Genomic DNA, 23,810 nt, shown 5'->3' with positions numbered 1-23,810 from the left:
AATAGATGTAGAGAAATATTGTGTAGAGAAAGACTTTGAGGCATGTGTCACAGAAATAGTAGAAGCTAACAAGAAACTGGTAATCGTAGCAGTATACAGGGCTCCATCTGGTAATTTTAAAGTATTCATGAAACAATTAGATCCTGTGCTATTGTATCTCACAAGAAAAAATAGGGACATTATAGTGACTGGAGATTTTAATATAGATTTCCTAGAAAGCTCATCTTCTAAGACAGAGTTTGCAAATTTAATGCATACCTACACCCTTGTCTCCACTGTCAGTTTTCCCACAAGAACTACTGCCACTTCCAGCACTCTAATAGACAATATCTTTGTAGATATGAGTAAAACTAATTACATCAAAGTTCAAAAAGTCATAAATGGTCTCTTTGATCATGATGGGCAAATACTCACAATTGACAACTTTAATACAAATCAGAACAAAGCTAGTGCACAATGGAAAACCATTAGAAACATTAATGAGGAAAATATAAAAAAATTCAAATTATGCATTTGTGACACTGACTGGAGGTATGTTTATCTTGCAAATGATGTTAATACAAAATATAATTTATTCACTGATGAATTATCAGGTATATTTGAAAATGTCTTTCCAAAAATGGTCTGTAGACTACAGAACAGGCAATCAAGCAAAAAACCATGGCTCACCAAGGGCATAAAAATATCATGCCAGAGAAAAAGAGAACTGTATATAATATCCAGACAATCCAATAATTCCCTCCAGATGAAATATCATAGGACATACTGCAAAATCTTAAATAAAGTCATTAAAAAATCTAAAAGTATGTGCATACAATCTGAAATTAACTGTTCAAACAATAAAATCAGAACGATTTGGAATGTAATAAAGAGGGAAACAGGTACTGCGCCATCTGACAATGAAAAAACTGCTGTCCTAAAAATTAACAGTTTGGAAATAACTGATAGTAAACAGATAGCAGACACATTTAACAACCACTTTCTAAGTGTCACCTCTCAAATAGGTTGCAGTGGTGACCTAAGGGAAGCTGCAGATATTCTGAAACTTAACCTTCCACAATGTTTTAATAATATAAATGTAACACCCATAACTGTTAATGAAATAAAAAAAAATAATTCACTCATTGAAAAGTAAAGGATCTTCAGGTATAGATAACATCTCCAGTAAACTGTTGAAAGCCTGCAGTAATGATTTAAGTGTAGTACTTGCTCACATTTGCAACACGTCTCTTTATGAGGGAGTTGTTCCAGAGAGAATGAAATATGCCATTGTGAGACCTCGTTTCAAGTGTGGCGATGCTACAGATGTCAAAAATTATCATCCTGTCTCTATCTTAACAACATTTTCAAAGGTTCTTGAAAAGGCAGTGTATAACAGGATTGTGGCACATCTTGATAAAGTTAATATTATTAACCACAGACAGTTTGGTTTTCAAAAAGGGGTTTCCACAGGGCGTGCCATATATTTACTCATAAATGATGTCTTGGAGTCTATTAATAGTAAGAAGTCACCAGTTGGTTGTTGTTGTTGTGGTCTTCAGTCCTGAGACTGGTTTGATGCAGCTCTCCATGCTACTCTATCCTGTGCAAGCTTCTTCATCTCCCAGTACGTACTGCAACCTACATCCTTCTGAATCTGCTTGGTGTATTCATCTCTTGGTCTCCCTCTACGATTTTTACCCTCCACGCTGCCCTCCAATGCTAAATTTGTGATCCCTTGATGCCTCAAAACATGTCCTACCAACCGATCCCTTCTTCTAGTCAAGTTGTGCCACAAACTTCTCTTCTCCCCAATCCTATTCAACACCTCCTCATTAGTTACGTGATCTACCCACCTCATCTTCAGCATTCTTCTGTAGCACCACATTTCGAAAGCTTCTATTCTCTTCTTGTCCAAACTGGTTATCGTCCATGCTTCACTTCCATACATGGCTACACTCCATACAAATACTTTCAGAAACGACTTCCTGACACTTAAATCTATACTCGATGTTAACAAATTTCTCTTCTTCAGAAACGATTTCCTTGCCATTGCCAGTCTACATTTTATATCCTCTCTACTTCGACCATCATGTCTTCTGTGATATTTCCAAGGCCTTTGATTGTGTAAACCACAAGATACTCTTGGAGAAGGCCTATCATTACGGAATCAAAGGGCCTATAGGTAACTGGCTAAAATCATATCTTGAAGACAGGAAACAAAAGGTGGTTCTAAATGGCTGCAACAAAGGATCGTCTAATCTAGTGGATTCTGAATGGGGCAAAATTCAGCATGGAGTTCCCCAGGGATCTGTCCTTGGACCCTTGCTGTTTTTAATATATGTTAATGATTTACCCCTGTCGATTAGTAAAAATTGTGAATTCACAATGTTTGCTGATGATACAAGCATTGTTGTAGATGGTAAGTCTACTGCTGATCTGGAAACTTATGTTAATGATATACTCAGAGAAGTTACAGTTTGGTGTCCGGAAACCCTTATTTCCCATGTTAGAGCTCATTTTATTACTTCTCTTCAAATCACATTAACCATGGAATGGAAACACACAGCAAGAGAACGTACCAGCGTGACTTCAAACACTTTGTTACAGGAAATGTTCAAAATTTCCTCCGTTAGTGAGGATACATGGATCCACCCTCCATTGCATGGAATCCCTGATGCGCTGATGCAGCCCTGAAGAATGGCGTATTGTATCACAGCCGTCCACAATACAAGCACGAAGAGTCTCTACATTTTGTACTGGGGTTGTGTAGACAAGAGCTTTCAAATGCCCCCATAAATGAAAGTCAAGAGGGTTGAGGTCAGGAGAGCGTGGAGGCCATGGAATTGGTCCGCCTTTACCAATCCATCGGTCACCGAATCTGTTGTTGAGAAGCGTACGAACACTTCGTCTGAAATGTGCAGGAGCTTCATCGTGCATGAACCACATGTTGTGTCATACTTGTAAAGGCACATGTTCTAGCAGCACAGGTAGAGTATACCGTATGAAATCGAGGAAGTACAGTACATACTGATGAAACTAAAATGAGCTCTAACATGGAAATTAAGCATTTCCGGACACATGTCCACATAACATCTTTTCTTTATTTATGTGTGAGGAATGTTTCCTGAAAGTTTGGCCGTACCTTTTTGTAACACCCTGTATACTCTCTGATGAATGTAGTTAATAAAGACTATGCTCAGCACGAAACAAATTGTTCATACCATAACTACAATACTAGAGGTAAAGACGAGCTACATGTTGAACTAAAAAATTTAACACTTGTACAGAAGGGAGCAAAGTATGCTGCTATAAAGACTTTTAATGCATTGCCTAATTATATTAAATATACAAGAGAAAATGAAACGCTGTTCAAAGGTATGTTAAAAAAATACCTGCTTGACCATCCACTGTACTCGTTAGATGAATTCTTTTCCAGAAGTAATGCCCTCCCTTAATAATAGATGTATTTAGTCTCTTAGTTATTAGATGGACGATACAATATTATGTTAATGTTATAGTGTTAATGTTATAGTTATAATGTTATATTGAGAATTGCTATACTAGTTAAATGACAGCTTGTAAATGAGAAAAAGTGATACTTATTAATATCTATATCATTGTATTATATTACTATTCTGTAGCATTAATTGTATTTGTACAATTGTATTGACACGTTCCATATCCAGGTGAATCACTCGCATGTACGGATCTATGGAATACGCATACCAAACAAACAAACCTCAGAACATGCCCTACCAACCCGATCCCTTCTTCTAGTCAAGTTATGCCACAAGCTCCTCTTCTCCCCAATTCTATTCAATACCTCCTCATTAGTTGTGTGATCTATCTATCTAATCTTCAGCATTCTTCTGTAGCACCACATTTCGAAAGCTTCTATTCTCTTCTTGTCCAAACTATTTATCGTCCATGTTTCACTTCCATACATGGCTACACTCAATACAAATACTTTGAGAAATGCCTTCCTGACGCTTAAATCTATACTCGATGTTAACAAATTTGTCTTCTTCAGAAATGCTTTCCTTGCCATTGCCAGTCTACATTTTATATCCTCTCTACTTCGACCATCATCAGTTATTTTGCTCCCCAAATAGCAATACTCATTGACTACTTTAAGCGTCTCATTTCCTAATCTAATTCCCGCAGCATCACCCGATTTAATTCGACTACATTCCATTATTCTCGTTTTGCTTTTGTTGATGTTCATCTTATATCCTCCTTTCAAGACACTGTCCATTCCGTTCAGCTGCTCTTCCAGATCCTTTGCTGTCTCTGACAGAATTACAATGTCATCGGCGATCCTCAAAGTTTTTATTTCTTCTCCATGGATTTTAATTCCTACTCCAAATTTTTCTTTTGTTTCCTTTACTGCTTGCTCAATACACAGATTGAATAATATCGGGGAGAGGCTACAACCCTGTCTCACTCCCTTCCCAACCACTGCTTCCCTTTCATGTCCCTCGACTCTTAAAACTGCCATCTGGTTTCTGTTCAAATTGTAAATAGCCTTTCGCTCCTTGTATTTTACGCCTGCCACCTTCAGAATTTGAAAGAGCGTATTCCAGTCAACGTGGTCAAAACCTTTCTGTAAGGCTACAAATGCTAGAAAAGTAGGTTTGCCTTTCCTTAGTCTATTTTCTACGATAAGTCGTAGGGTCAGTATTGCCTCACGTGTTCCACCATTTCTACGGAATCCAAACTGATCTTCTGCGAGGTCGACTTCTACCAGTTTTTCCATTCGTCTGTAAAGAATTCGTGTTAGTATTTTGCAGCAGTGGCTTATTAAACTGACAGTTCGGTAATTTTCTCATCTGTCAACACCTGCTTTCTTTGGGATTGGAATCTCAATGAATGAATGAATGAATGAATGAATGAAATTTTATTGTCGTTTAGCTATTACAGCAATTGACAAAGTCAAGTTACACATATACAAGTTATACAGCATATATACATGGGTTAAGGATCAATATGTGACATGAGTTTTACATAAAATACAATATGTAAAATGAAATAATATGAAAACATTGCATCATAACTGATTCAGTTAAAGAAATTATGCTACACTCTCCAAATCGGTACCACTATGATATTTTACAGTCGTAAAATTCCTGAAGTGAGTAGTATGGGTTTGCAGCTAACCAACTGAACAATTTGTCTTTAAATACATGAAATGGAGCTTCTACCCATTCTAGTGGCAAATTATTAAACATCTTCATACCCACCACTTCGTAGCTGTTCAATGACTTGGATAATCTGTAGTAAGGTATGTCAAGATTGCTACTATTCCTGGTTCCATGAAAGTGTATATCTCTTCTACGCTGGTATTCTGATAAGTTGCTCTTTATATGCAGTAGGGCAGTGTAAATATACATGTTTATCACAGTTAATATTTTTAAGTTGATAAACAGTGGTTTGCAATGGGCCAGTTTATCACTGTTTGTGATAATTCGAATTACTTTCTTCTGAAGTACCAGAATGTCCTTCACCTGAAGGTGTGAGCTATTGCCCCATATTCAAAGCCCATAAGATATAATACTTTGAAAAAAAGCAAAGTAGGCTGATCTTACATAAGCCGCAGGTACATGGTTTATTAAATTCTTTAACAAATACACCACTCTAGACAGCCTTGCACTAATGTATTTAATATGTGGCTCCCAAGTCAGTTTAGTATCTATAACAATACCTAAGAACTTAACACTATTCTTGAAGTCTTCTGCTGGCAGATCTCTCAAACTAAATACAATCTTTTGAGTTTTACTTTCATTAAGCAGGAACCCATTAGCTTGGAACCAGACAAATGCCTGTACCTTTCTTGCTTTTGCTCGTGTCACTACTTTTGCAATACTGTCTGAACTCTAGTTCAGATGGAGTCCCCCCCTCCCCCCCCCCCCCTCAAATAATTTAAGAAAATTATTAGTTATATTTTGCTTTGAAAAATCACAAAATTATGTTGGAATTTTTTATTTTCCTTGTTTGACGATAGTTACCTTTTAAAACACATTCAGTGATGAGTTAAAGCAAATAATTATTACAGTAGTAACCGGGTTAACTGAAAACGAGTGGTGTGAATCATGACTGTGTTACGGTGCTGTGGGTGAAGTCTGGTGCCGGCGGGCCAGCGCAGCTTCCGCGGCAACATCAAAAGGACTGGAGCAGAAGAGCCTGGAACCCTCCGCCTTGGGTCGCCTTGGCGCTTCGAGACATTAAGACGCCGTGGCTATATAAGGCCCACCCTGCTGTCCCAGTCATTTAGTGTGGATAGTTTCGTTCAGTGCATGCTGCAGACGTGTTTAGTGTTCCGACTTTAGTGTCTAGTGGACTATTTTATATGACTATATGTTATTCGTTTAGTGGTGGTGGTTAGTGTTTAACGTCCCGTCGACTACGAGGTGATTAGAGACGGAGCGCAAGCTCGGGTTAGGGAAGGATTGGGAAGGAAATCGGCCGTGCCCTTTCAAAGGAACCATCCCGGCATTTGCCTGAAACGATTTAGGGAAATCACGGAAAACCTAAATCAGGATGGCTGGAGACGGGATTGAACCGTCGTGTTATTCGTTTACTTCAGTCTCTTAGTGTATTGCGAATTAAGTTTGCAATGGATAAATTTGTTACCAAAAAGGTGCGCTTGGAAGTTGATGATGCTGCAAGTCAACCTCCAACAAGTATTGTGTCGTTAATTGCTTCGTCGTCTTCAGGAGAGAACCATTCACAGCCGTAACCTGGACAATCCGGTAAGGGTAGATCATTTCAGAAGTCTTGGTTTATCAAATATACATGGCTAGAATATGAAGCATCTACCGAAAAAGTTTTTTGCAAAACCTGCAAAGAGGCAGATGCTAAAAATCTATTACAATTTTCTTGAAAAAAAAAGTTGCATTTACTTCTGTAGGATTTTCTAACTGGAAAAAGGCTTTGGAAAAATTTCATCTTCATGAAAATACGTTTGCGCATAAAAAAGGTGTTGTGAGACTAAATTTTATCACTAACTGAAATGTGGCCTCCCAATTGAATGGACAGTTAGATATTGATATGAAGATAGGGCGTTTAGCTCTTGAGACAGTTTTTACTACCATGCAATTTCTATGCCGACAAGAATTAGCAATTAGAGGTCACGAAGATGCAAACTCAAATTTTTTTCAGTTGTTGGAACTCCGAAAGAAAGACATATCTGAGTTTAAAAATTGGTGAGGGCGTTCGGGGTCTAAGTGGATGTCCCACGATATTCAAAACGTGATCATTGATCTACTAGGAAAGTCTGTGTTGAGAAAGGTATTGGCTTCAATCAAGAAGACTGAACATTTTTCTATTATGGTTGACGAAACAAGTGATTCTTCAATTCACGAACAAGTGTCATTTTGTATTCGTACTGTCGATGATTCCTTAATCATCAACGATGACGTTATTGGCTTATACGAGACCTCCAACACTGAATCAAAAACTCTGTTTAGTATTTTAAAAGACATTTTGATCGTCTTGATTTGTCAATGGATACCTTAAGAAGACAGTGCTATGATGGTGTCTCGAATGTGAGAGGTAAGCTCAAAGGACTAAAAAAGCATGTTATGTGCACAGCACTGCTCACAGTTCAGGCTTGGCAGTTGTAGACAGTCTCTGCCATCTTATGTCTATGAGGGATATTATGGCTTTAGCCAAGGACTTAATAAACACCGTAAGGGAATCCAACAAAAAGATGGGACTTTTCAGAAGCATAAGCTGTGAGAGCGCCAATGACCTATCTGGTCTACGACCCCTTTGCCCAATTCGATGGACTATCTGAGCTTCTAGTATCTTGAGAATATTGAAAAACTTTGAAGACCTTCTAGAGCTTTATGAAACATTTTCTGCAGAGGACAAAACAGCGGCAAGCTACAAAAGTGCAGGCTACCTTAAGTCAAGACTTATTTCTTTTTATGTCTTTATTGCCATGCAATGAACCCAGTAGAGGATGTCAATGAAAAAATTCAATGCCCTCATTTAAGTGTTTCTGATCTGGAAAAATATATGAGGATTTGTATATTGAATGGAAGGCTTGATAGTTTTGAACACTTTTGGGAATTGTGTTTAAAAGAAAAACCTTCACAAGTTGATAATCCTTCGCCTCCTCGGAATCTAAGTATACCAAAGAAGTATTAAAACAACGAAGCCAGTTCACCGCACACTTTCAAATCCCCAAAGGAATACTACAAAGCTATTTACATTGAAGTTTGTGAAACGGTGCAATCTTGCATTACTGAGCGGTTTGCTTCAACTGGACTTACACAGGTCATTGCAGTTGAACAAGAGTGCTTGCTTTTAGTAAACAGAGGTGAAACAAATCTGGAAAAATCAACTGCATTTTTCAAAAATGACCTAGGCATTCGACTGCTACGGTCGCAGGTTCGAATCCTGCCTCGGGCATGGATGTGTGTGATGTCCTTAGGTTAGTTAGGTTTAAGTAGTTCTAAGTTCTAGGGGACTGATGACCACAGATGTTAAGTCCCATAGTGCTCAGAGCCATTTGAACCATTTGAACCTAGGCATTCAGAGACTGCGCTTACACTTGAATATGTTAGCCGATATCATTAATAAAAAAAAATAGGTCTTAAAAACATACGTGATGTGAGAAAGTACATTACACAAGAGCCTGCAGTTGGAGAAATGTTATGTGAAGTAGTGAAGTGCATTAAACTTGTCCAAGTAGTTCCAACCACGACAGCAACAGCAGAACGGTAATTTAACGCCCTTAGACGCCTGAAGTCATATCTCCGATCAACAATGAGACAGAAGTGATTGAAAAACTTGACTGTTCTTCATGCCCACGAGGATGTTTTGGATGAATTGGATATCTGACCAGTCATCAGTAATCCAGTCAGACGGTCAACATTTGCACCTTTCTAAAGCCCTAATAATGGCATTTAGAGCACTATTGAAAATATTTATAAAACAGAGGATTAAATACATACATAATGTTAAATTTTCAGTTTCGAAATGTTAGTACTAGTTTAGTACTGTATTACTATAGTACTGTATTAGTTATTTTCAAATACTTAAATATTTTTGGGGTGTAAGACTTTTTGACTGAAAGTATTAGGCGTACTGTATTAACTTTATTAACTGTATTAAAGCATTAACTTCACAACTTGAATTAAGGCCCACTCAACTTTAACGTCCTGGGTCTGGTTGACAACGAGGTTGTACCCCTCGCGACTACAGCCCTTCCATCCGGCAGTGCATGCATGCCGCCAGTGGTCCCGGTGTGTTACGCACTGGACGGACCTGGTTGCTCGTTCGTCCCCAACCGAACTGCTGACTCACACGACCCGGAAACACTACAATATCACCCCGAAGATAGTACCACCGTTACTACATATCGATAACCGCCGCTGCTGCCACTAGCGGACAGGCAGTGCTTGCAAACGGAGTGGCGCCAATGAACACAAGAAGAAGACGACAATCGTAACTATACCAACTAAACGATGCCAACCTAGCAACGGCACTAATGCGAGTTGCAGCACGGTTCATCAATGGTCCACGTCTGCCCCTTACGCAAGCGGTTCTTTGGCTTCACATTGATTTATGCAGTTGCTGGACGTCGTTTTGAGGAATGTTGTGCCAAATTCTGTCGAATTTGCGTGTTAGATCACGAAATCCGGCGACCTTACTGGCCAAGCACGAGAACAAACAGCAGAAACTCTCACCGTGTGCAGGCGGGCAGTATCTAGAATATCGCCAACTTACCGTTGTTCTGTATGTTCTGTAAGGGTGCCACGGATGACAACCAAAAGGGTCCTGCTATGAAAAGAAATGGAAGCCCAGACCACTAATCCTGGTTGTCTGGCCGCATGGCAGGATACCCGTGGGATACTGTCAGGTTGGTATCCCACCGCTGTCGGGAGTGCCTCCAGACACGTCTTCGACCTGGGTTCACATTGATGGGAGTAGAATTGTCTTCAGCTGAGTCCCGCTTCGAACTGATCCCGGATGACCAGCGAAGACATGTTTGAAGACGCCCAAACAGCAGTGGAATACCAAACTGTCTCTCAACCGCCGTACGGCACGACAACCATTCTTTCATGAAATGTGTTCGCAGTTACGACTGTGGACAACTATCAGCTGTATAATGGAATGGCGACAACGAAAATTTGTGCCGAACTGGAACTCAAACCTGGAGGCCAGTCCATTACAGGGATGTTATTGTCGTGTAACCACTCTGTCACAAGCCGTGAATTATTAACAGTTGCTCGGTCGTGTTGAAAGATGCAATCGCCATCTTCTAATTGCACTTCAATAATGAGAAGCAAGAAGGTGCTTAAAACATCAATGTAGGTCTGTGCTGTGATAGTGTCACGCAAAACAAGGGGTGCAAGCTCCCTCCATGAAAAACATGACCACACCATAACACCACCGCCTCCGAATTTTACTGTTGGCACTGCACACACTGGCAGATGACGTTCCTCGGGCATTCGCCATACCCACATCCTGCTATCGGATCGCCACATTCTGTACCATTATTCGTCACTCCACACAACGTTTTACGCTCAATCGTTCAATGTTTACGCTCCTTATGCCAAGTGTGGCGTCGTTTGGCACTTACCTGTGTGGTGTGTGGCTTATGAGCAGCCGCTCGAGCATGAAATCCAAGTTTTCTCACCTCCCGCCTAACTGTCATAGTACTTGCAGTAGATCCCGATGCAATTTGGAGTTCCTGTGTGATGGTCTGGATAGATGTCTGCCTGTTACACATTACGACCCTCTTCAACTGTCGGCGGTCTCTGTCAGTCAACAGAAGAGGTCGGCCTGTACGCTATTGTGCTGTATGTACCCTTCATGTCTCCACTTCACTATCACACCGGAAACAGTGGACCTAGGAATGTTCAGGAGTGTGGAAATCTCGCGTACAGACGTATGACACAAGTGACACATAATCACTTGACCACGTTCGAAGTCTGTGAGTTCCGCTCTCTAACGATGTTTAATGACTACTGAGGCCGCTGATATGGAATGCCTGGCGGTAGATGGCAGCACAATGTACCTAATATGAGAAACGTATATTTTTGGGGGTGTCCGGATACTTTTGATCATATAGTGCATCTGATGGCGTCACGCAATGTACCTCCAGATGCTGTACGCTTTTCTTCAAGGCCTTAACTTACCGATCGAATTCTGGAAAAGCGTGGGCGACATCTTAAATTGCGGGGGTTGGTTTTCGCCTTCGTACTTGCTTTCTCCAAGTCTGACCAAGTGCGCCCCCATGAGCTGGTATTTGTAGTGTACCACTTAAGCCTGCTACACAACAGAGGCAAATGTCAAAAAATGTCGACATAGTGACGCTGGTTGCGAACTAATCGGTACGCCGCGGATAAGAACGTGATTTCCCGTGCTCATTCCAGGTGTTCTATTGATGATAAAAATACAAGGTTAAGTGTTTTGGATAGCTCTTTAGGTAGGAGCCATTTGTACACCCAATAGAAGGATCGTCTTAGTGCCTCTATCTACAGCACAGGGTCGGGCAAATGGAGCAAATCGGTTAGTTCTATTTGCATTTTATGTGGTCTACTGTGGGATTGATGAGAGTTATGGAGGCACCATTAGTTCAAGGGCAGTTCCTCGGAAAACAGCAAAAAAGTTTTTTTTTTACTATATTTTCGCCGTCACCAGCGGACCAAAGCCCAGTCGAGCCTTCCAAGACGGCTGTGGATAGAAAATGGCTGAAATTTTTACCGTATATTCCTAAGACCCGATCTCGAAGAGCCTTGGAAATTTTCTTCATATCTTTACGAGTGTCTGAAATTAACCCACTTGTACACGTAAAATCCGGTGTGAGGTGAAAACGTTGTTTATAAAGTGATGCAGCAAGGAGAAATATGTTGTAAAGTGCCTCCCTTATCATCTGGGAATACCATCTTGTAGTAGTGAAGTACAAGCAAAAAGTTTTGCACGTAAAGTTCGGTCTGAGGAGTAAAATAGTTCTGCGTTATTCCAGTTTCACATAAGCACACTACCTAGATTTTACTGACCAATACATATCTTTTCATGTGTGTTAGATGCCCTGCTGTAACAGGGAAAAGAATGGAACCAGCGGAAAAATGCCCCTATCAGAGCACAGAAAATGCGAACATGTTCTTGTTTATTTAAAAGACTCTGACTGAAAAGTAGGGTACCAGCTCCTCATATCTTCCTCAGCACTTTTAAAAAAAATTCTAAACATATTAGCATGCGAACATATTAGCGTTTTCTTGTGCTGACAGAGAAGAAGAACGTGGCAGTGGCAAAGAGATGGAAAAGTAATAAATACTGGAGACTGTAGACAGTGGTTGTGGTACTGAAAGAGCGAAGGAGACGGTGGCAGTGTGAGAGAAAGAGAGGGACAGAGTGGCAGGGGAAAATAGTTGATAGTGACAGAACAGCGCTAAGAAAAGAGTGAAGGAGACAGTGCCAGCAGGGAGGAATAAAGAAAAGGAGAAAGCGAAAGTGGGTGAGAGCCAGTGATAATGAGTCAGAGTGTATGACAATGATAATGAGGAAGGGAGAGGTAGGGACAGAGAGAAGAGACAGCTGCAATAGGAGGGAAGAAATGAGATATTAGCAGGAAGAGAGAGTATGAGGGGGAGACAGCGAGACGAGATGTAGTAGTAGTGTACAACGAAGAGGATTGTGGCTGTGGCATAGGATACAATGGCAGAGAGACGCAAAGAGATGATGACAACGAGTTGGGCTGAATGAGTCGGTGAGGCACACAATATTTTTATTCATTCTTCATCACTAGATGGGTATTCTGTTAGTAAAATGGTGAATGGTCTTTCAGACCATTATGCAACACTAAAAGGCTTTTGTATTCAAACAAATATGACATAAAATTACAAACTATCTAGGAAAGTTAATCCAACGGCCATAAAGAGTTTTTTAAACCTCGTTAAGGAACAAAAGTAGCAGGATATTTATAGTGTCAATAACATAGATGATAAATATAATGCTTTCCTTAACACATTTCTCATGCTCTTTGAGAGTAGCTTTTCAACAGAACGCTCTAAACGTGGCACTGTCAGTAAAAGGCCCATTACAAACAGTATTGTAAGGTGCTTAAAAAGGTTATTAGGAATGCTTTTCTCTGTAAGGTACTCCACGGATTAAACAAAAGATTTCGAACGCTAGCCATATTTTTTGATTGTGTTGATCACAAAATATTGCTCCAGAAGTTGGACCATTATGCAACTAGAACAGCTAATTCACAGGATAAAATCAAAACCATATGGTCAGTTCTGAAGGAAGTGTCTGGTCAGCAGCAAAAGGTGACGATATAAAGTCAGATCGTAATAAAAATATTTCTGTTACTGATAAGTCAGATACATGTACAATATTTAACAATCATTTTCTGAGCATTGCTGGTTAATTAAATAAAAACTTATTTTCTACAGGGAATCATATAACTCTCTTGGAAAATGCATTTCCGAGATTGATGTCTGAAATACTCGTCTGTGATACTGACAAAGGAGACACTCAGTCAATAATTAAATCGCTGAAGACTAAGGACTATCATGGACATGATGGAGTGCCTAGCAGAATATTAAAGTACTGCACTGCACATGTTAGCCCTGTACTTAGCCATATTTGTTATTTTTTCTCTAAGAATGGTCAGTTTTCTGAACGATTAAAGTTCCCAGTAGTAAAGTCGCTTTGTCAAAAGAGAGAAAAGGATGATGTAGACAATTGTAGATCTACTTGTATGCTGTCAGTGTTTGCTTAAGTTATCGAAGAGGCTGATTATCTTATATCACATAATTTGCTATCAAATGTACACTTCGGCTTTAGAAGTCGTCTAACAGCGAAAAACGCTATATTCTCTTTTCTCTGTAAGGTACTCCACGGATTAAACAAAAGATTTCGAACGCTAGCCATATTTTTTGATTGTGTTGATCACAAAATATTGCTCCAGAAGTTGGACCATTATGGAATACGGGGAGTAGCTCACAACTGGTTCACCTCTTACTTTAACAACAGACAGCAAAAGGTCATTATCTGCAGTGCTGAGAATGACTGTGATGTGGTGTCTGAGTGGGGTACAGGCAAATGGAGGGTGTCCCTGGGATCTGTGTTGGGGCCGCTCCTGTTCCTTATTTGTATAAATGATAAGCCTTCTAATATTACAGATAACTCTAAAATATTTCTGTTTGCTGATGACACAAACTAGGTAGTAAAGGATGTTATGTGCAACATTGACTCTCTTTCAAATAGCGCAGTTCATGATATAAACTCATGGCTTGTGAAAAATAAACTAACGCTAAATCACAGTAATATTCAGTTTTTACAGTTTCTAACGCACAATTCAACAAAACTCGAAGTTTTAATTTCACACGGTAGTCATACGGTTAGTGAAACTGAGCACTTCAAATTTCTAGGTGTTTAGGTAGATAGTAAACTGTTGTGGAAAGCCCATGTTCAGGATCTTGTTCAAAGACTTAATGTTGCAATTTTTGTTATTCAAATGGTATCTGAAGTAAGTGATACCTCTACATGAAAAGTATTCTACTTTGCTTATTCTTTTGTGATGTATGGTATTATATTTTGGGGTAACTCTTCGCATTCTTAAATGATATTTTTGGCTCAGAAACGGGCCGTTCATTAGTATGGGTATTGGCCTCTCAATATATATATATATATATATATATATATATATATATATATATATATATATATATATATATATATATATATATATATATACTGACGTTTCTTGTTAACAATATCGGCTTATTCCCAAGAAATAGCAGCTTTCACTTAGTTAATAGTAGGCAGAAATCCAATCTGCATTTGGATCGCATTTGGTTGACTCTTGTGCAGCTAGGCGCTCAGAATAGTGCTGCATTCATTTTTAAATAAGCTACCACAAGAATTAAAAAATCTTTGGAGTAATCTGCGTGCTTTCAAATCAAAACTGAAGAGTTTCCTCATGGGTCACTCCTATTCTGTTGAGGATTTACATGAAAAATTAAGCTGATCCCTATGTTATATTGTTGATTGCGTTTACTCAAACTTATGGCTCGAATTTTTGGGTTCATAAACATTTCATTTTATGTGTTATTACTTTTATGTTGTAATTTCATGTACTGACACGTGCTATGACCTTGGAGATTTGCTCCTCAGTTTGGTCCTACGGAACTTGACTTATTAATAAAATAAAATAAGACAGGGCAATTGGTAGTGGATGGGTATGAACGACTTACAGTGATGGACTAGACTATTAGCTGTGAGTTACAGTTAGGGCAGCTTGTGGGAGTTTGAGGTGAACTGTATATTTAAAAAAGGACGAATATGTCGGCATACCAAATTTTTTGGGAACGTTTTTAAAGGTAGTGAGGAAAGTAGAGTGAGGCAGCTGGTATCCCACTTTTCAGTCAGACAGGAATATAATCGTATTTTTGTGCTCCGGTAGGAGTATTTATCCGCTGAGATTCGTTACTCGATACTACATCAAGTGCAGCATGTAAAGATGACTGAACGATTTCTAATCTAAACTCTCTCCTTGTGCTGAGCGTGTACTGAAAGATGACTGAACGATTTCTAATCTAAACTCTCTCCTTGTGCTGAGCGTGTACTGAACTTGGGTGTGTTATCTGTTCCTATCTTGTTCCCTCCCTGCTCCTTTCACATCTCTCGAATCCGCTACAAGTGGAGGGCATAGTTTCGCAGCTATCAGCTGTTCTTGGTCAGTTACGACTCAGCAGTTCCGCCGCAGCCAGCCATGCCTCCGCTCGCACCCACTATTAAGCTCAACAACGGGAGGGACATACCGGCCCTCGGTCTCGGCACATGGCAGGTAAACGTATACGGGAAAGTGTTCTGAAAGTATTAGAAAAATCGTAACTGTGTTTGCTGTACAGCTAGGTGTTCCTCCTAAAACTCGTCAAGCACCTTTCTTTATGTGTTTTTCGAGACATTTTCAATTATGTACTGCTACTCTGTACCCCATTAGAGATGTAAAAAAATTTATTTGTTCTGCTTGTAAACAAGTTGTAAAGTTCAAGCTTCAGGGCTGATGTTATACAGGGTGGCGCACGAAATGTGTTACCATTTTGTTTTTGAATATAAACTTTATCGTCAATACTATCTGAAAGGAACATATACTATAATGAAGAGCCGCCCATGGAGATTTGTTATGACTCAGCACATGCTCAATATGTCCACCATTTCGTTTCCTAACTTCCTTCAAACGAACACTGAAGTTAAGTGATTAACCTACGGCACATGTCTTCCGTAATTTCACTGCAAGCTTGAAGAATAAGTCTTCTGAGCTCCATTAAATGACGTGGACGTTTCGGGAAAATATTTTCCTTTAGGTACCCCCAAAGAAAAAAAGTCACATGGATTGGGGTCTGGACTATTGGGGGGGGGGGGGGGCAATTTTGTCCGTCATTGAAGCGACCTAGAAACCTGAGTGAAATGATCCACATGTCGAAATGCTCACGTAAAAACTCCAACACAGTGTTTGCAGTATGTGGCCTTGCTCCATCTTGCATGTACCACTGCGTGTTGAAGGGCAAGGCAGTAGCAAGAAGCTGTGGAATGAAGCTGTTACGAAGCATGCTCAAATAACGCTCGCTGTTCACAGTTTCTTCAAAGAAAAAGGGTCCAATAAGTCCGTGACTGGAAATTGCTGCCCACACTGTAATCCTCGGAGCATAATGTTGTCGTTCATGAAGCATTTGTGGGTTTTCAGTGGCCCAAAAGCGTACATTTTGTTTGTTAACCACACCGTCTAGATGAAAATGCGCCTCGTCTGAAAACCAAACGTTGTTGAGAGTTTCTTCCCTATCCTCCGCCCACTGAGCAAACGGTAGTCTCTGCTGCTTGTGTTCTTCAGTGAGCTTCTGTGCACAGGTCATCTTGTATGGGTACATATGGAGGTCACTTTTAAGAATGCGTTGAACGGAGCGTCTGGATATTCGCAGTTGCACTGCTGCCTTTCTACACGATTTCCCGGGACTTCTCTGTACAGCAACTCGTACCGCTTCAAACAGGCTTAGGCCGATGTCGCTTCCTTTCCAATATTGTTCCCTCCTGTACAAATTTATCGTACAACCTGTGGATGGTATTCTTGCAAGGGACCCATCGTGTGTTAAACTGTAGTCGAAAACGCCTCTGAGACACAACAAGGCTTTTCGTTTCATGAAAAAGTAACACAATTGCCGATCGTTGCTGTGTCGTTAGTCTTCCATTGTCAGCCATTGCTGCTTACTAGTCTCCTAGCGGCAGTATCGTGAATTACACGTCATTTCGTAACTCATATGTTTTCCCAAGCTCTGCTGGTAATGCTGCAGAGATCCCAGCGGGATATCCAATGTGCGACGTAAATTGTGAAAGATACAATTGGTAACACATTTCGTGCGCCATCCAGTACTTAACTGAAACGTATATCTTGACTGTGACAGCACAACAGGACGAACAATCATGTTTCCAGCAGTGAGTGACAAAGGCAGATTACAATAACTGGAGGTTGCTGTATCAGCTTGCGTCCGCCAAGCCTCTCCGCAGCGGCCAGCCTCCCGTGTCTCGGCTTGCGGGGCGGGTAGGTTTTGCAGCACAGTTCAGGTTTTATTGAGTAGTTCCTGTGTAAGCTGAGTGTAGTGAGAATGCTAACTATTGCAGAGAGAGCGTTTTTAGTGGAAGAGGTTTTCCGTGTAGGAGGAATCCTTACGGAGCACGAGAGGCAGCAGTTTAAAGTGCGTTTTCCTGCTCGAGGTGTCTACATCGTGACACTATACGTGATTTAATTTGCAAATTCCAGACGACAGGTTTAGTTCATAATGCATCACGAAATGGTAGACCCACAATTTTAACAGAACGGAATCATGACGACTTTTTGGACATCATGTTGTGGAGTCCAACAATGTTAGCGAGGAGATTGTAGCAAGAGGTCAAAGACTCTCGTACGACAGCACTTAAGGCCGTAACCAAAGACCTGGGGGTTTATCGATATAAAAATACTTCTGTGCAACAGTTGCATTGTACGTACCGTGCGAAATGAATAGCCTGTTGCGAATGGTTTCAGCGATTTGTTAACCAACACGGAGTTGGTGTTTGAGATCGCACGTTTTTCATTAATGAAGCTTGGTTTCTCTTGTCTAGCTACATTAATTCCCAAAATTCACGAATTTGTTCATCTGAAAATGCACACGCCTTAAGAGAAATGCCATTGCACTCAGGAAAAATCGGAGTGTGGGTTGCCATAACGCGAGCGCTAATTATAGGGCCGATCTTTTTTCGATACTACTGTCACTTCCGATGTCTATTGCTCCCAGATAATTTATCCATTTATTACCCTGCTGAATGAAAGTGAGGACTGTCATTCATTTTTCCAACAAGACAACCCTACTGCTCATACAGCACACCAGTTCCCGCGGCTATTAAATGAAATCTTCGAAGACAGAGTAACTGCGAAAAGTCTCTGGCCCCTACGCTACCGAATCTCCGCCCGACTATTTCCTTTGGGGTGCGGCTAAAACATCTGCGTATCAAAGTAATGCAAAAACAGTAGATGAACAATAGACAATTGATTATCAGTATTCATTTACACTTGAAACATTGGTAAAGGGGTTCGCAAATGAATGTAAACGTGTAGAAAGAGGAAAACATTTCCAGCGCCTGTTGTAATATTGGTGAGTACAGTCTATTTAATTGCAATTAATATAATTAATGAATTTCATTCTTTTTAACTGTAAGAATGTGGGGCCCCATCTCCCAGCATAATTACAGCCACCACCAGTCAGTCCCGGTATCCAGCTTATACAGGGACATGGTTAACAAAATAGGATGAGACTAACACTGTTGGAGGAACACCATGGACGGATGACTGGGTGGAGGCTATAGCACCAAGAAATCCTTATCTGTACAGCTCGCTGAACAAGATTAAAGAAATCAAATATAAATTTGAGTTAAGTCATCAGCTCAGTTTGCACATCCAGAACTTACGAGAATCGAAGATAAACTCATTGACTGAATCTAATTTTTGGAGCGGCGACAGAGACGCCGCTCCAAAACAAGTTCTGGCGCCGGAGTGTCGAGTCGTAAGTAGGGCACACACAATCGTCATATTGTCGTACCTCCAGCGGGCGACGAGGCCGAAGCGACGTCGCAGCCCACCTACCCCACTCGCAACACAGAAGGTGATAGCGTGGGGTTTTCAAACTGTCACCGAGGCTGGACCACGCGCAGAGGGGGTGTCGATGAAGCAGTGAGATTTACTGATTAGCCTTCTGTCACTACTACGAGACTCCAGCCACCCTGTGAATGCCGGCTGGATACGAAGCTTTTCTCTCCCCACACACAGTCCAACAGACCGTCAACGTAAGCGTGGAAAAAAATGCTGGCCACGAAATGAACTGATATAGTAATGTGGTGTCACCGCCAGACACCACACTTGCTAGGTGGTAGCTTAAATCGGCCGCGGTCCATTAGTACATGTCGGACCCGCGTGTCGCCACTGTCAGGATCGCAGACCGAGCGCCACCACAAGGCAGGTCTCGAGAGACTTACTAGCACTCGCCCCAGTTGTACGACGACGTTGCTAGCGACTACACTGACGAAGCCCTTCTCTCATTTGCCGAGAGACAGTTAGAATAGCCTTCAGCTAAGTTAATGGCTACGACCTAGCAAGGCGCCATTTGTACCATTGCATGTATCTTAAGATAGTCTCACTTGTCTCATCAAGATTGCTGTATACCAAAGGACGATATAAAAGTTAAGTGTTCTAGTAGCTACGTTCTTTTCTTTATCACATTCATTACGAATCCTGTTCCAGACTTAACGCCAGACGGCGTGAGTTGACGCGTGCCCTTTCGGCTACTTCACTGTGGACTGGCTGCCTTAACAGTCCACTACAAGTAATGTGTAACAGAAATTTCACAATTTCACACTTGAAGATACTCACCTCACGGACTGGCCACTGAGGTCTTGGGATATGAATCCCATCGGCTATTTACTGTAGTATATATCCAGAATTGGATCACAATGCTTTTTTGTAGTCACGTTATTAATTTCGATCGGTAATGACCATCTTGAGACCTAGAACATATAAGCACCTAGGGGTAGCCTAATTTACAAAACACTCCAAACTATACAAGTGTAAAGCAGTAGACAACTATAAAAGAGTTCACATGATTTCTAAGAAGTACATTTCAAAGAAGTATATAAAAACCTAGTTCACATTGGGAAACGTAGAAAATAAAACGGAAATGATTGTTCGTGTAATAAATTGAAGGGGAAAGGAGGCTTTAATAAAACAAACACGTATTTTATAAAGGTCACATAGTCTCTGCACACAATCGAAACAATTTAATTACAGAAAGAGTTACAGCTCGCTGATGAAAGCATTATCAAAAGTGGACAATGCGCACATGCAACATGCCTGCCAGACGGGAGCTCGCAATAAACCACAACAAAAAGAGAACAATGGGATAAAAACGACGTTGGACATCACAGCATCACTGCCACACGTCATCAACACAACAACCATAATTATAAAGTATCAAATGTTAGAACAGTGATATGCAGGAAGCATAGTCTAAAAAGATATAGTAACATAGATGCTACATCAGGAATCCCACGCTAATGTACGATATAACTCTGTTCATGACATTACAAATGTTTGGCTCGTAAATAAAACAAATGTTTTAGTGAGCAGGCAATGTTCGTGCATTTCACTTGCTAATCAAGAGTTGATAAATGGCTCACAGAAAAGAAGTGGACGACATAAAACACATTACCGCGAAACAGTATTAGCTGTTCTTGTGGGCATGAATAGTTTTTTTTTTAATATCAAGGAAGTTCAACAAGTTTGTGTGCTATGCACAATATCTTTGTACACAGCAATCAGTTTTAAAATATACACAGAAAAAAAGAGGCGAAAGAAGGGAAAAAAGAGAAAAACTCTCCAGCTTGATAAATACAACCAAAAAATTCATTTATCGAATGTAGACACTATGCATCCACAAAAAGGGAGTCTCCAAAAGCGATTTTCCAAAAAAAATAAAATAAAATAAAATATTAAAACGTCATCAGACATGACCTACCGCCCATGTCTGAGAGTCACTCGCAGATGAACTCTGCGCCGCTCTCCTCAGAAATGGGATACGCCAATATGACACATTTGGAGAACGAACATCTCATCTACGAAAATCAACAAGGATTCTGCTGACTGCAATCTTTCCGAACTTAGTTCGCTCTGTTCGTTCATGACAGGCAAACCACCATAGACGACGACATCCAGGTTGATGCTCTGTTCCTTGACTCTCGAAGGCCATTCGGTGCTGTTCCGTGCTTTCGCTTAGTGAACAAAATACGAGCTTATTCAGTATCGAGAGAGATTTGTGACAGGTTTCAGGGCCTACTTGGAGATGGAAAACACGGCGTTCTTACCAGGTGTAGAAGTGTGAAACCGGAATTTCTCTATAGATGGCGCTAGCCGTCAGTGTATTGTCCGTGAGGCCGCGTCTGCAGCGCCATCTGCTTCCTGTAACGGCTGACGGCGAATGTCAGCACACAGTAACCCAAGTTCCATACATCGGTCTTTGTTTCAAACCAGTCAACATGTCGAGTTTTGTGCCTACGAGCTACGATTTGGGAACAGCATTGGTTTTCTGTTATCATTTGAAGGAAACTGTCGCAGAATGGCATTTAATGCTTGTCGTACCTTTCGGCGAATATGCTCTTGGGAAAACACAGTGTTTCGAGTGGTTCGAGAAATTCAAAATTGATTATTTTGACGTGAGAAACGATGAGCGCGGGAAACCACCGAAAAAGTTCGAAGACAACAAATTGCAGGCCTTGTTGGGTGAAGATGATACTCAAACTCAACAGGAACTCGCGGAACAACAATTGAATGTGAATATAACGCAGAAAGCCGTTTCTCTTCGGCTGAAAGCTATGGGAAAGGTGCAGAAAGTGGGAAAATGGGGTCCGCATGCACTGAATGAAACACAGCAAGCATATCGAAAGACTACTTGTGAAATGCTGCTCGCCAGATACAAAAGGAGGTCGTTTCTCCATCAAATAGTAACAGGTGACGAAAAATGCGTCGTAAATCATGGGTGAATTCAGGCAAACCATCGACATCCCCTGCAAGACCAAATCACTGTGGAAAGAAGACCATGTTCTGTGTTTGGTGGGATCAGAAGGGTGTCATCTATTATGAGCTGCTAAAACATAGTGAAACCGTTAACACTGATCGGTACCAACAGCAAATGATCGATTTAAATCAAACATTACGTGAAAAACGACCGGAATAGTGAAAAAGGCAACATAAAGTCATATTTCTCCATGATAACGCTCCATCACACACAGCAAAACGGGTCAGGGAAACGATCGAGGCGTTCAGTTGGGAATACTAGGCTATGCGGCTTATTCTTCAGAGTATCATCTGTTTGCATCACTGGGACACGCTCTCGCTGAACAGCGCTTCAGTTCGAATGAAAATGTACGAAAATGGCTCGCTGACTGGTTCGCTTCAAAAGAAGAACTGCTTTTTTGGCGTGGCATTCATAGCCTGTCGGAGAGGTGGGAGAAATGGGTAAACAGCAATGGAGATTATTTTGAATAAAATGTTGTTTATAAGTTTCAAACCACAGACGTGTAATTATTGCAACCAAATTCCGGTTTTATACTTCTACACCTGGTAACGGTACGAAATAGACAGGCGCAGGGGACCTCAAGAGTCTGTTGCATGACCACTACTGTTTACAGTATAAGCCTAGTGTAAATGATTTGTTCGTATTCAGAGTTCTATATTTACTGAAGTAGTTCATGTATAAATATAATTGATGCATGAATAGAGCTGTAAAATCGCCGAAATTTTATTGAGTCTACCACTTGACGTTACGGGTGTAGTGCCTTGACAAAACGGTGACAAAAAAAGAAAAGAGTTTTTGGGCGTTGGAATATGCGAGATGCTTATCTGTTAGACCAGTGTAGCCTGCATGCAGAGGGAATTACGGAAAAGAACTGTCAAGCAAACAGAGGATTGTGCATTGGTATCGACAGTTTAGGGTCAATGGTTGTCTCTGTAAACAGAAAAGTACCGATTGACCAAGTGTGCGAATGCAACCGTGGAAAGCCCGAGGATGTACGCAGTCTAAACAAATCAACTGCCAGCGCAACCCACGAACTTGGAATACGGCAGCGTTCTGTGTGGGAGATTTTGCGACGGCGGCTACATTTCCAACCGTACTGTTTGCAGCTCGTGCAACAATTAAAACCGCAGTATTATGGCCGGCGCATTCAGTTTTGCATAACAATGCAGAAGCACTTGAGGATGAACATTTTGCCTCCAAGCTGATAGTAAGTGATGGCGAAATCTTCCATTTATCTGGAAAGGACAATAGCCACAACATGAAAGTGTGGGGAACCGAAAATCGTCATAAAATTGTGGCGTATGAACGAGATTCGCCGAAGGTTAATGTTTTCAGAGCAGTATCACAGACGAATCTGTGTGGTTATTTTCACAACTTCATTGCTGATTCCGAAAACTTCATCTTCCAACAACACATGGAACATCCTTGTTGGAGCATCTTTGTCCGTCCTGCCTAAAAGACAAACTTCCACATCGCTGGATTGTCCGTAGTGGCGAGGATGTGTGTTCCCATAGTCCTCCAGGTCGCCTGACCTAACGCCTTGTGACTTTTCCTTTTAGGGGTACATAAAGGACCATGTTTATGTACCTCCACTATCAAGAACACGAACAGCTCAGAAAACTCACCAGAGATACTGTGATGATCACTAACAGAATGTTGCTGCGTAAGACATGGAACGAAGTTGATTACCGTCAAATGACCAGAGGTGCG

At 40.9% G+C, this 23,810-nt stretch overlaps 1 protein-coding gene across 1 annotated transcript in view; it reads left to right on the top strand.

The window, feature by feature from the left end:
* The first annotated feature begins 15,645 nt into the window (after positions 1 to 15,645).
* The window catches only part of LOC126204404 (aldo-keto reductase family 1 member B1-like), an 88,721-nt gene continuing 80,556 nt past the window's right edge, over positions 15,646 to 23,810 (top strand). Inside the window, exon 1 of the mRNA XM_049938782.1 lies at positions 15,646 to 15,793. Within this exon, the coding sequence (XP_049794739.1) occupies positions 15,719 to 15,793 (75 nt within the window). The 5' untranslated portion in view covers positions 15,646 to 15,718. The remainder of the gene's footprint in view (positions 15,794 to 23,810) is intronic.

This window comes from Schistocerca nitens, chromosome 9, assembly GCF_023898315.1.
Source record: "Schistocerca nitens isolate TAMUIC-IGC-003100 chromosome 9, iqSchNite1.1, whole genome shotgun sequence".
Taxonomy (NCBI): Eukaryota; Metazoa; Arthropoda; class Insecta; order Orthoptera; family Acrididae; genus Schistocerca; species Schistocerca nitens.
Note: the sequence above shows the minus strand (reverse complement) of the source record. Positions and strands in the feature narration are given on the sequence as shown.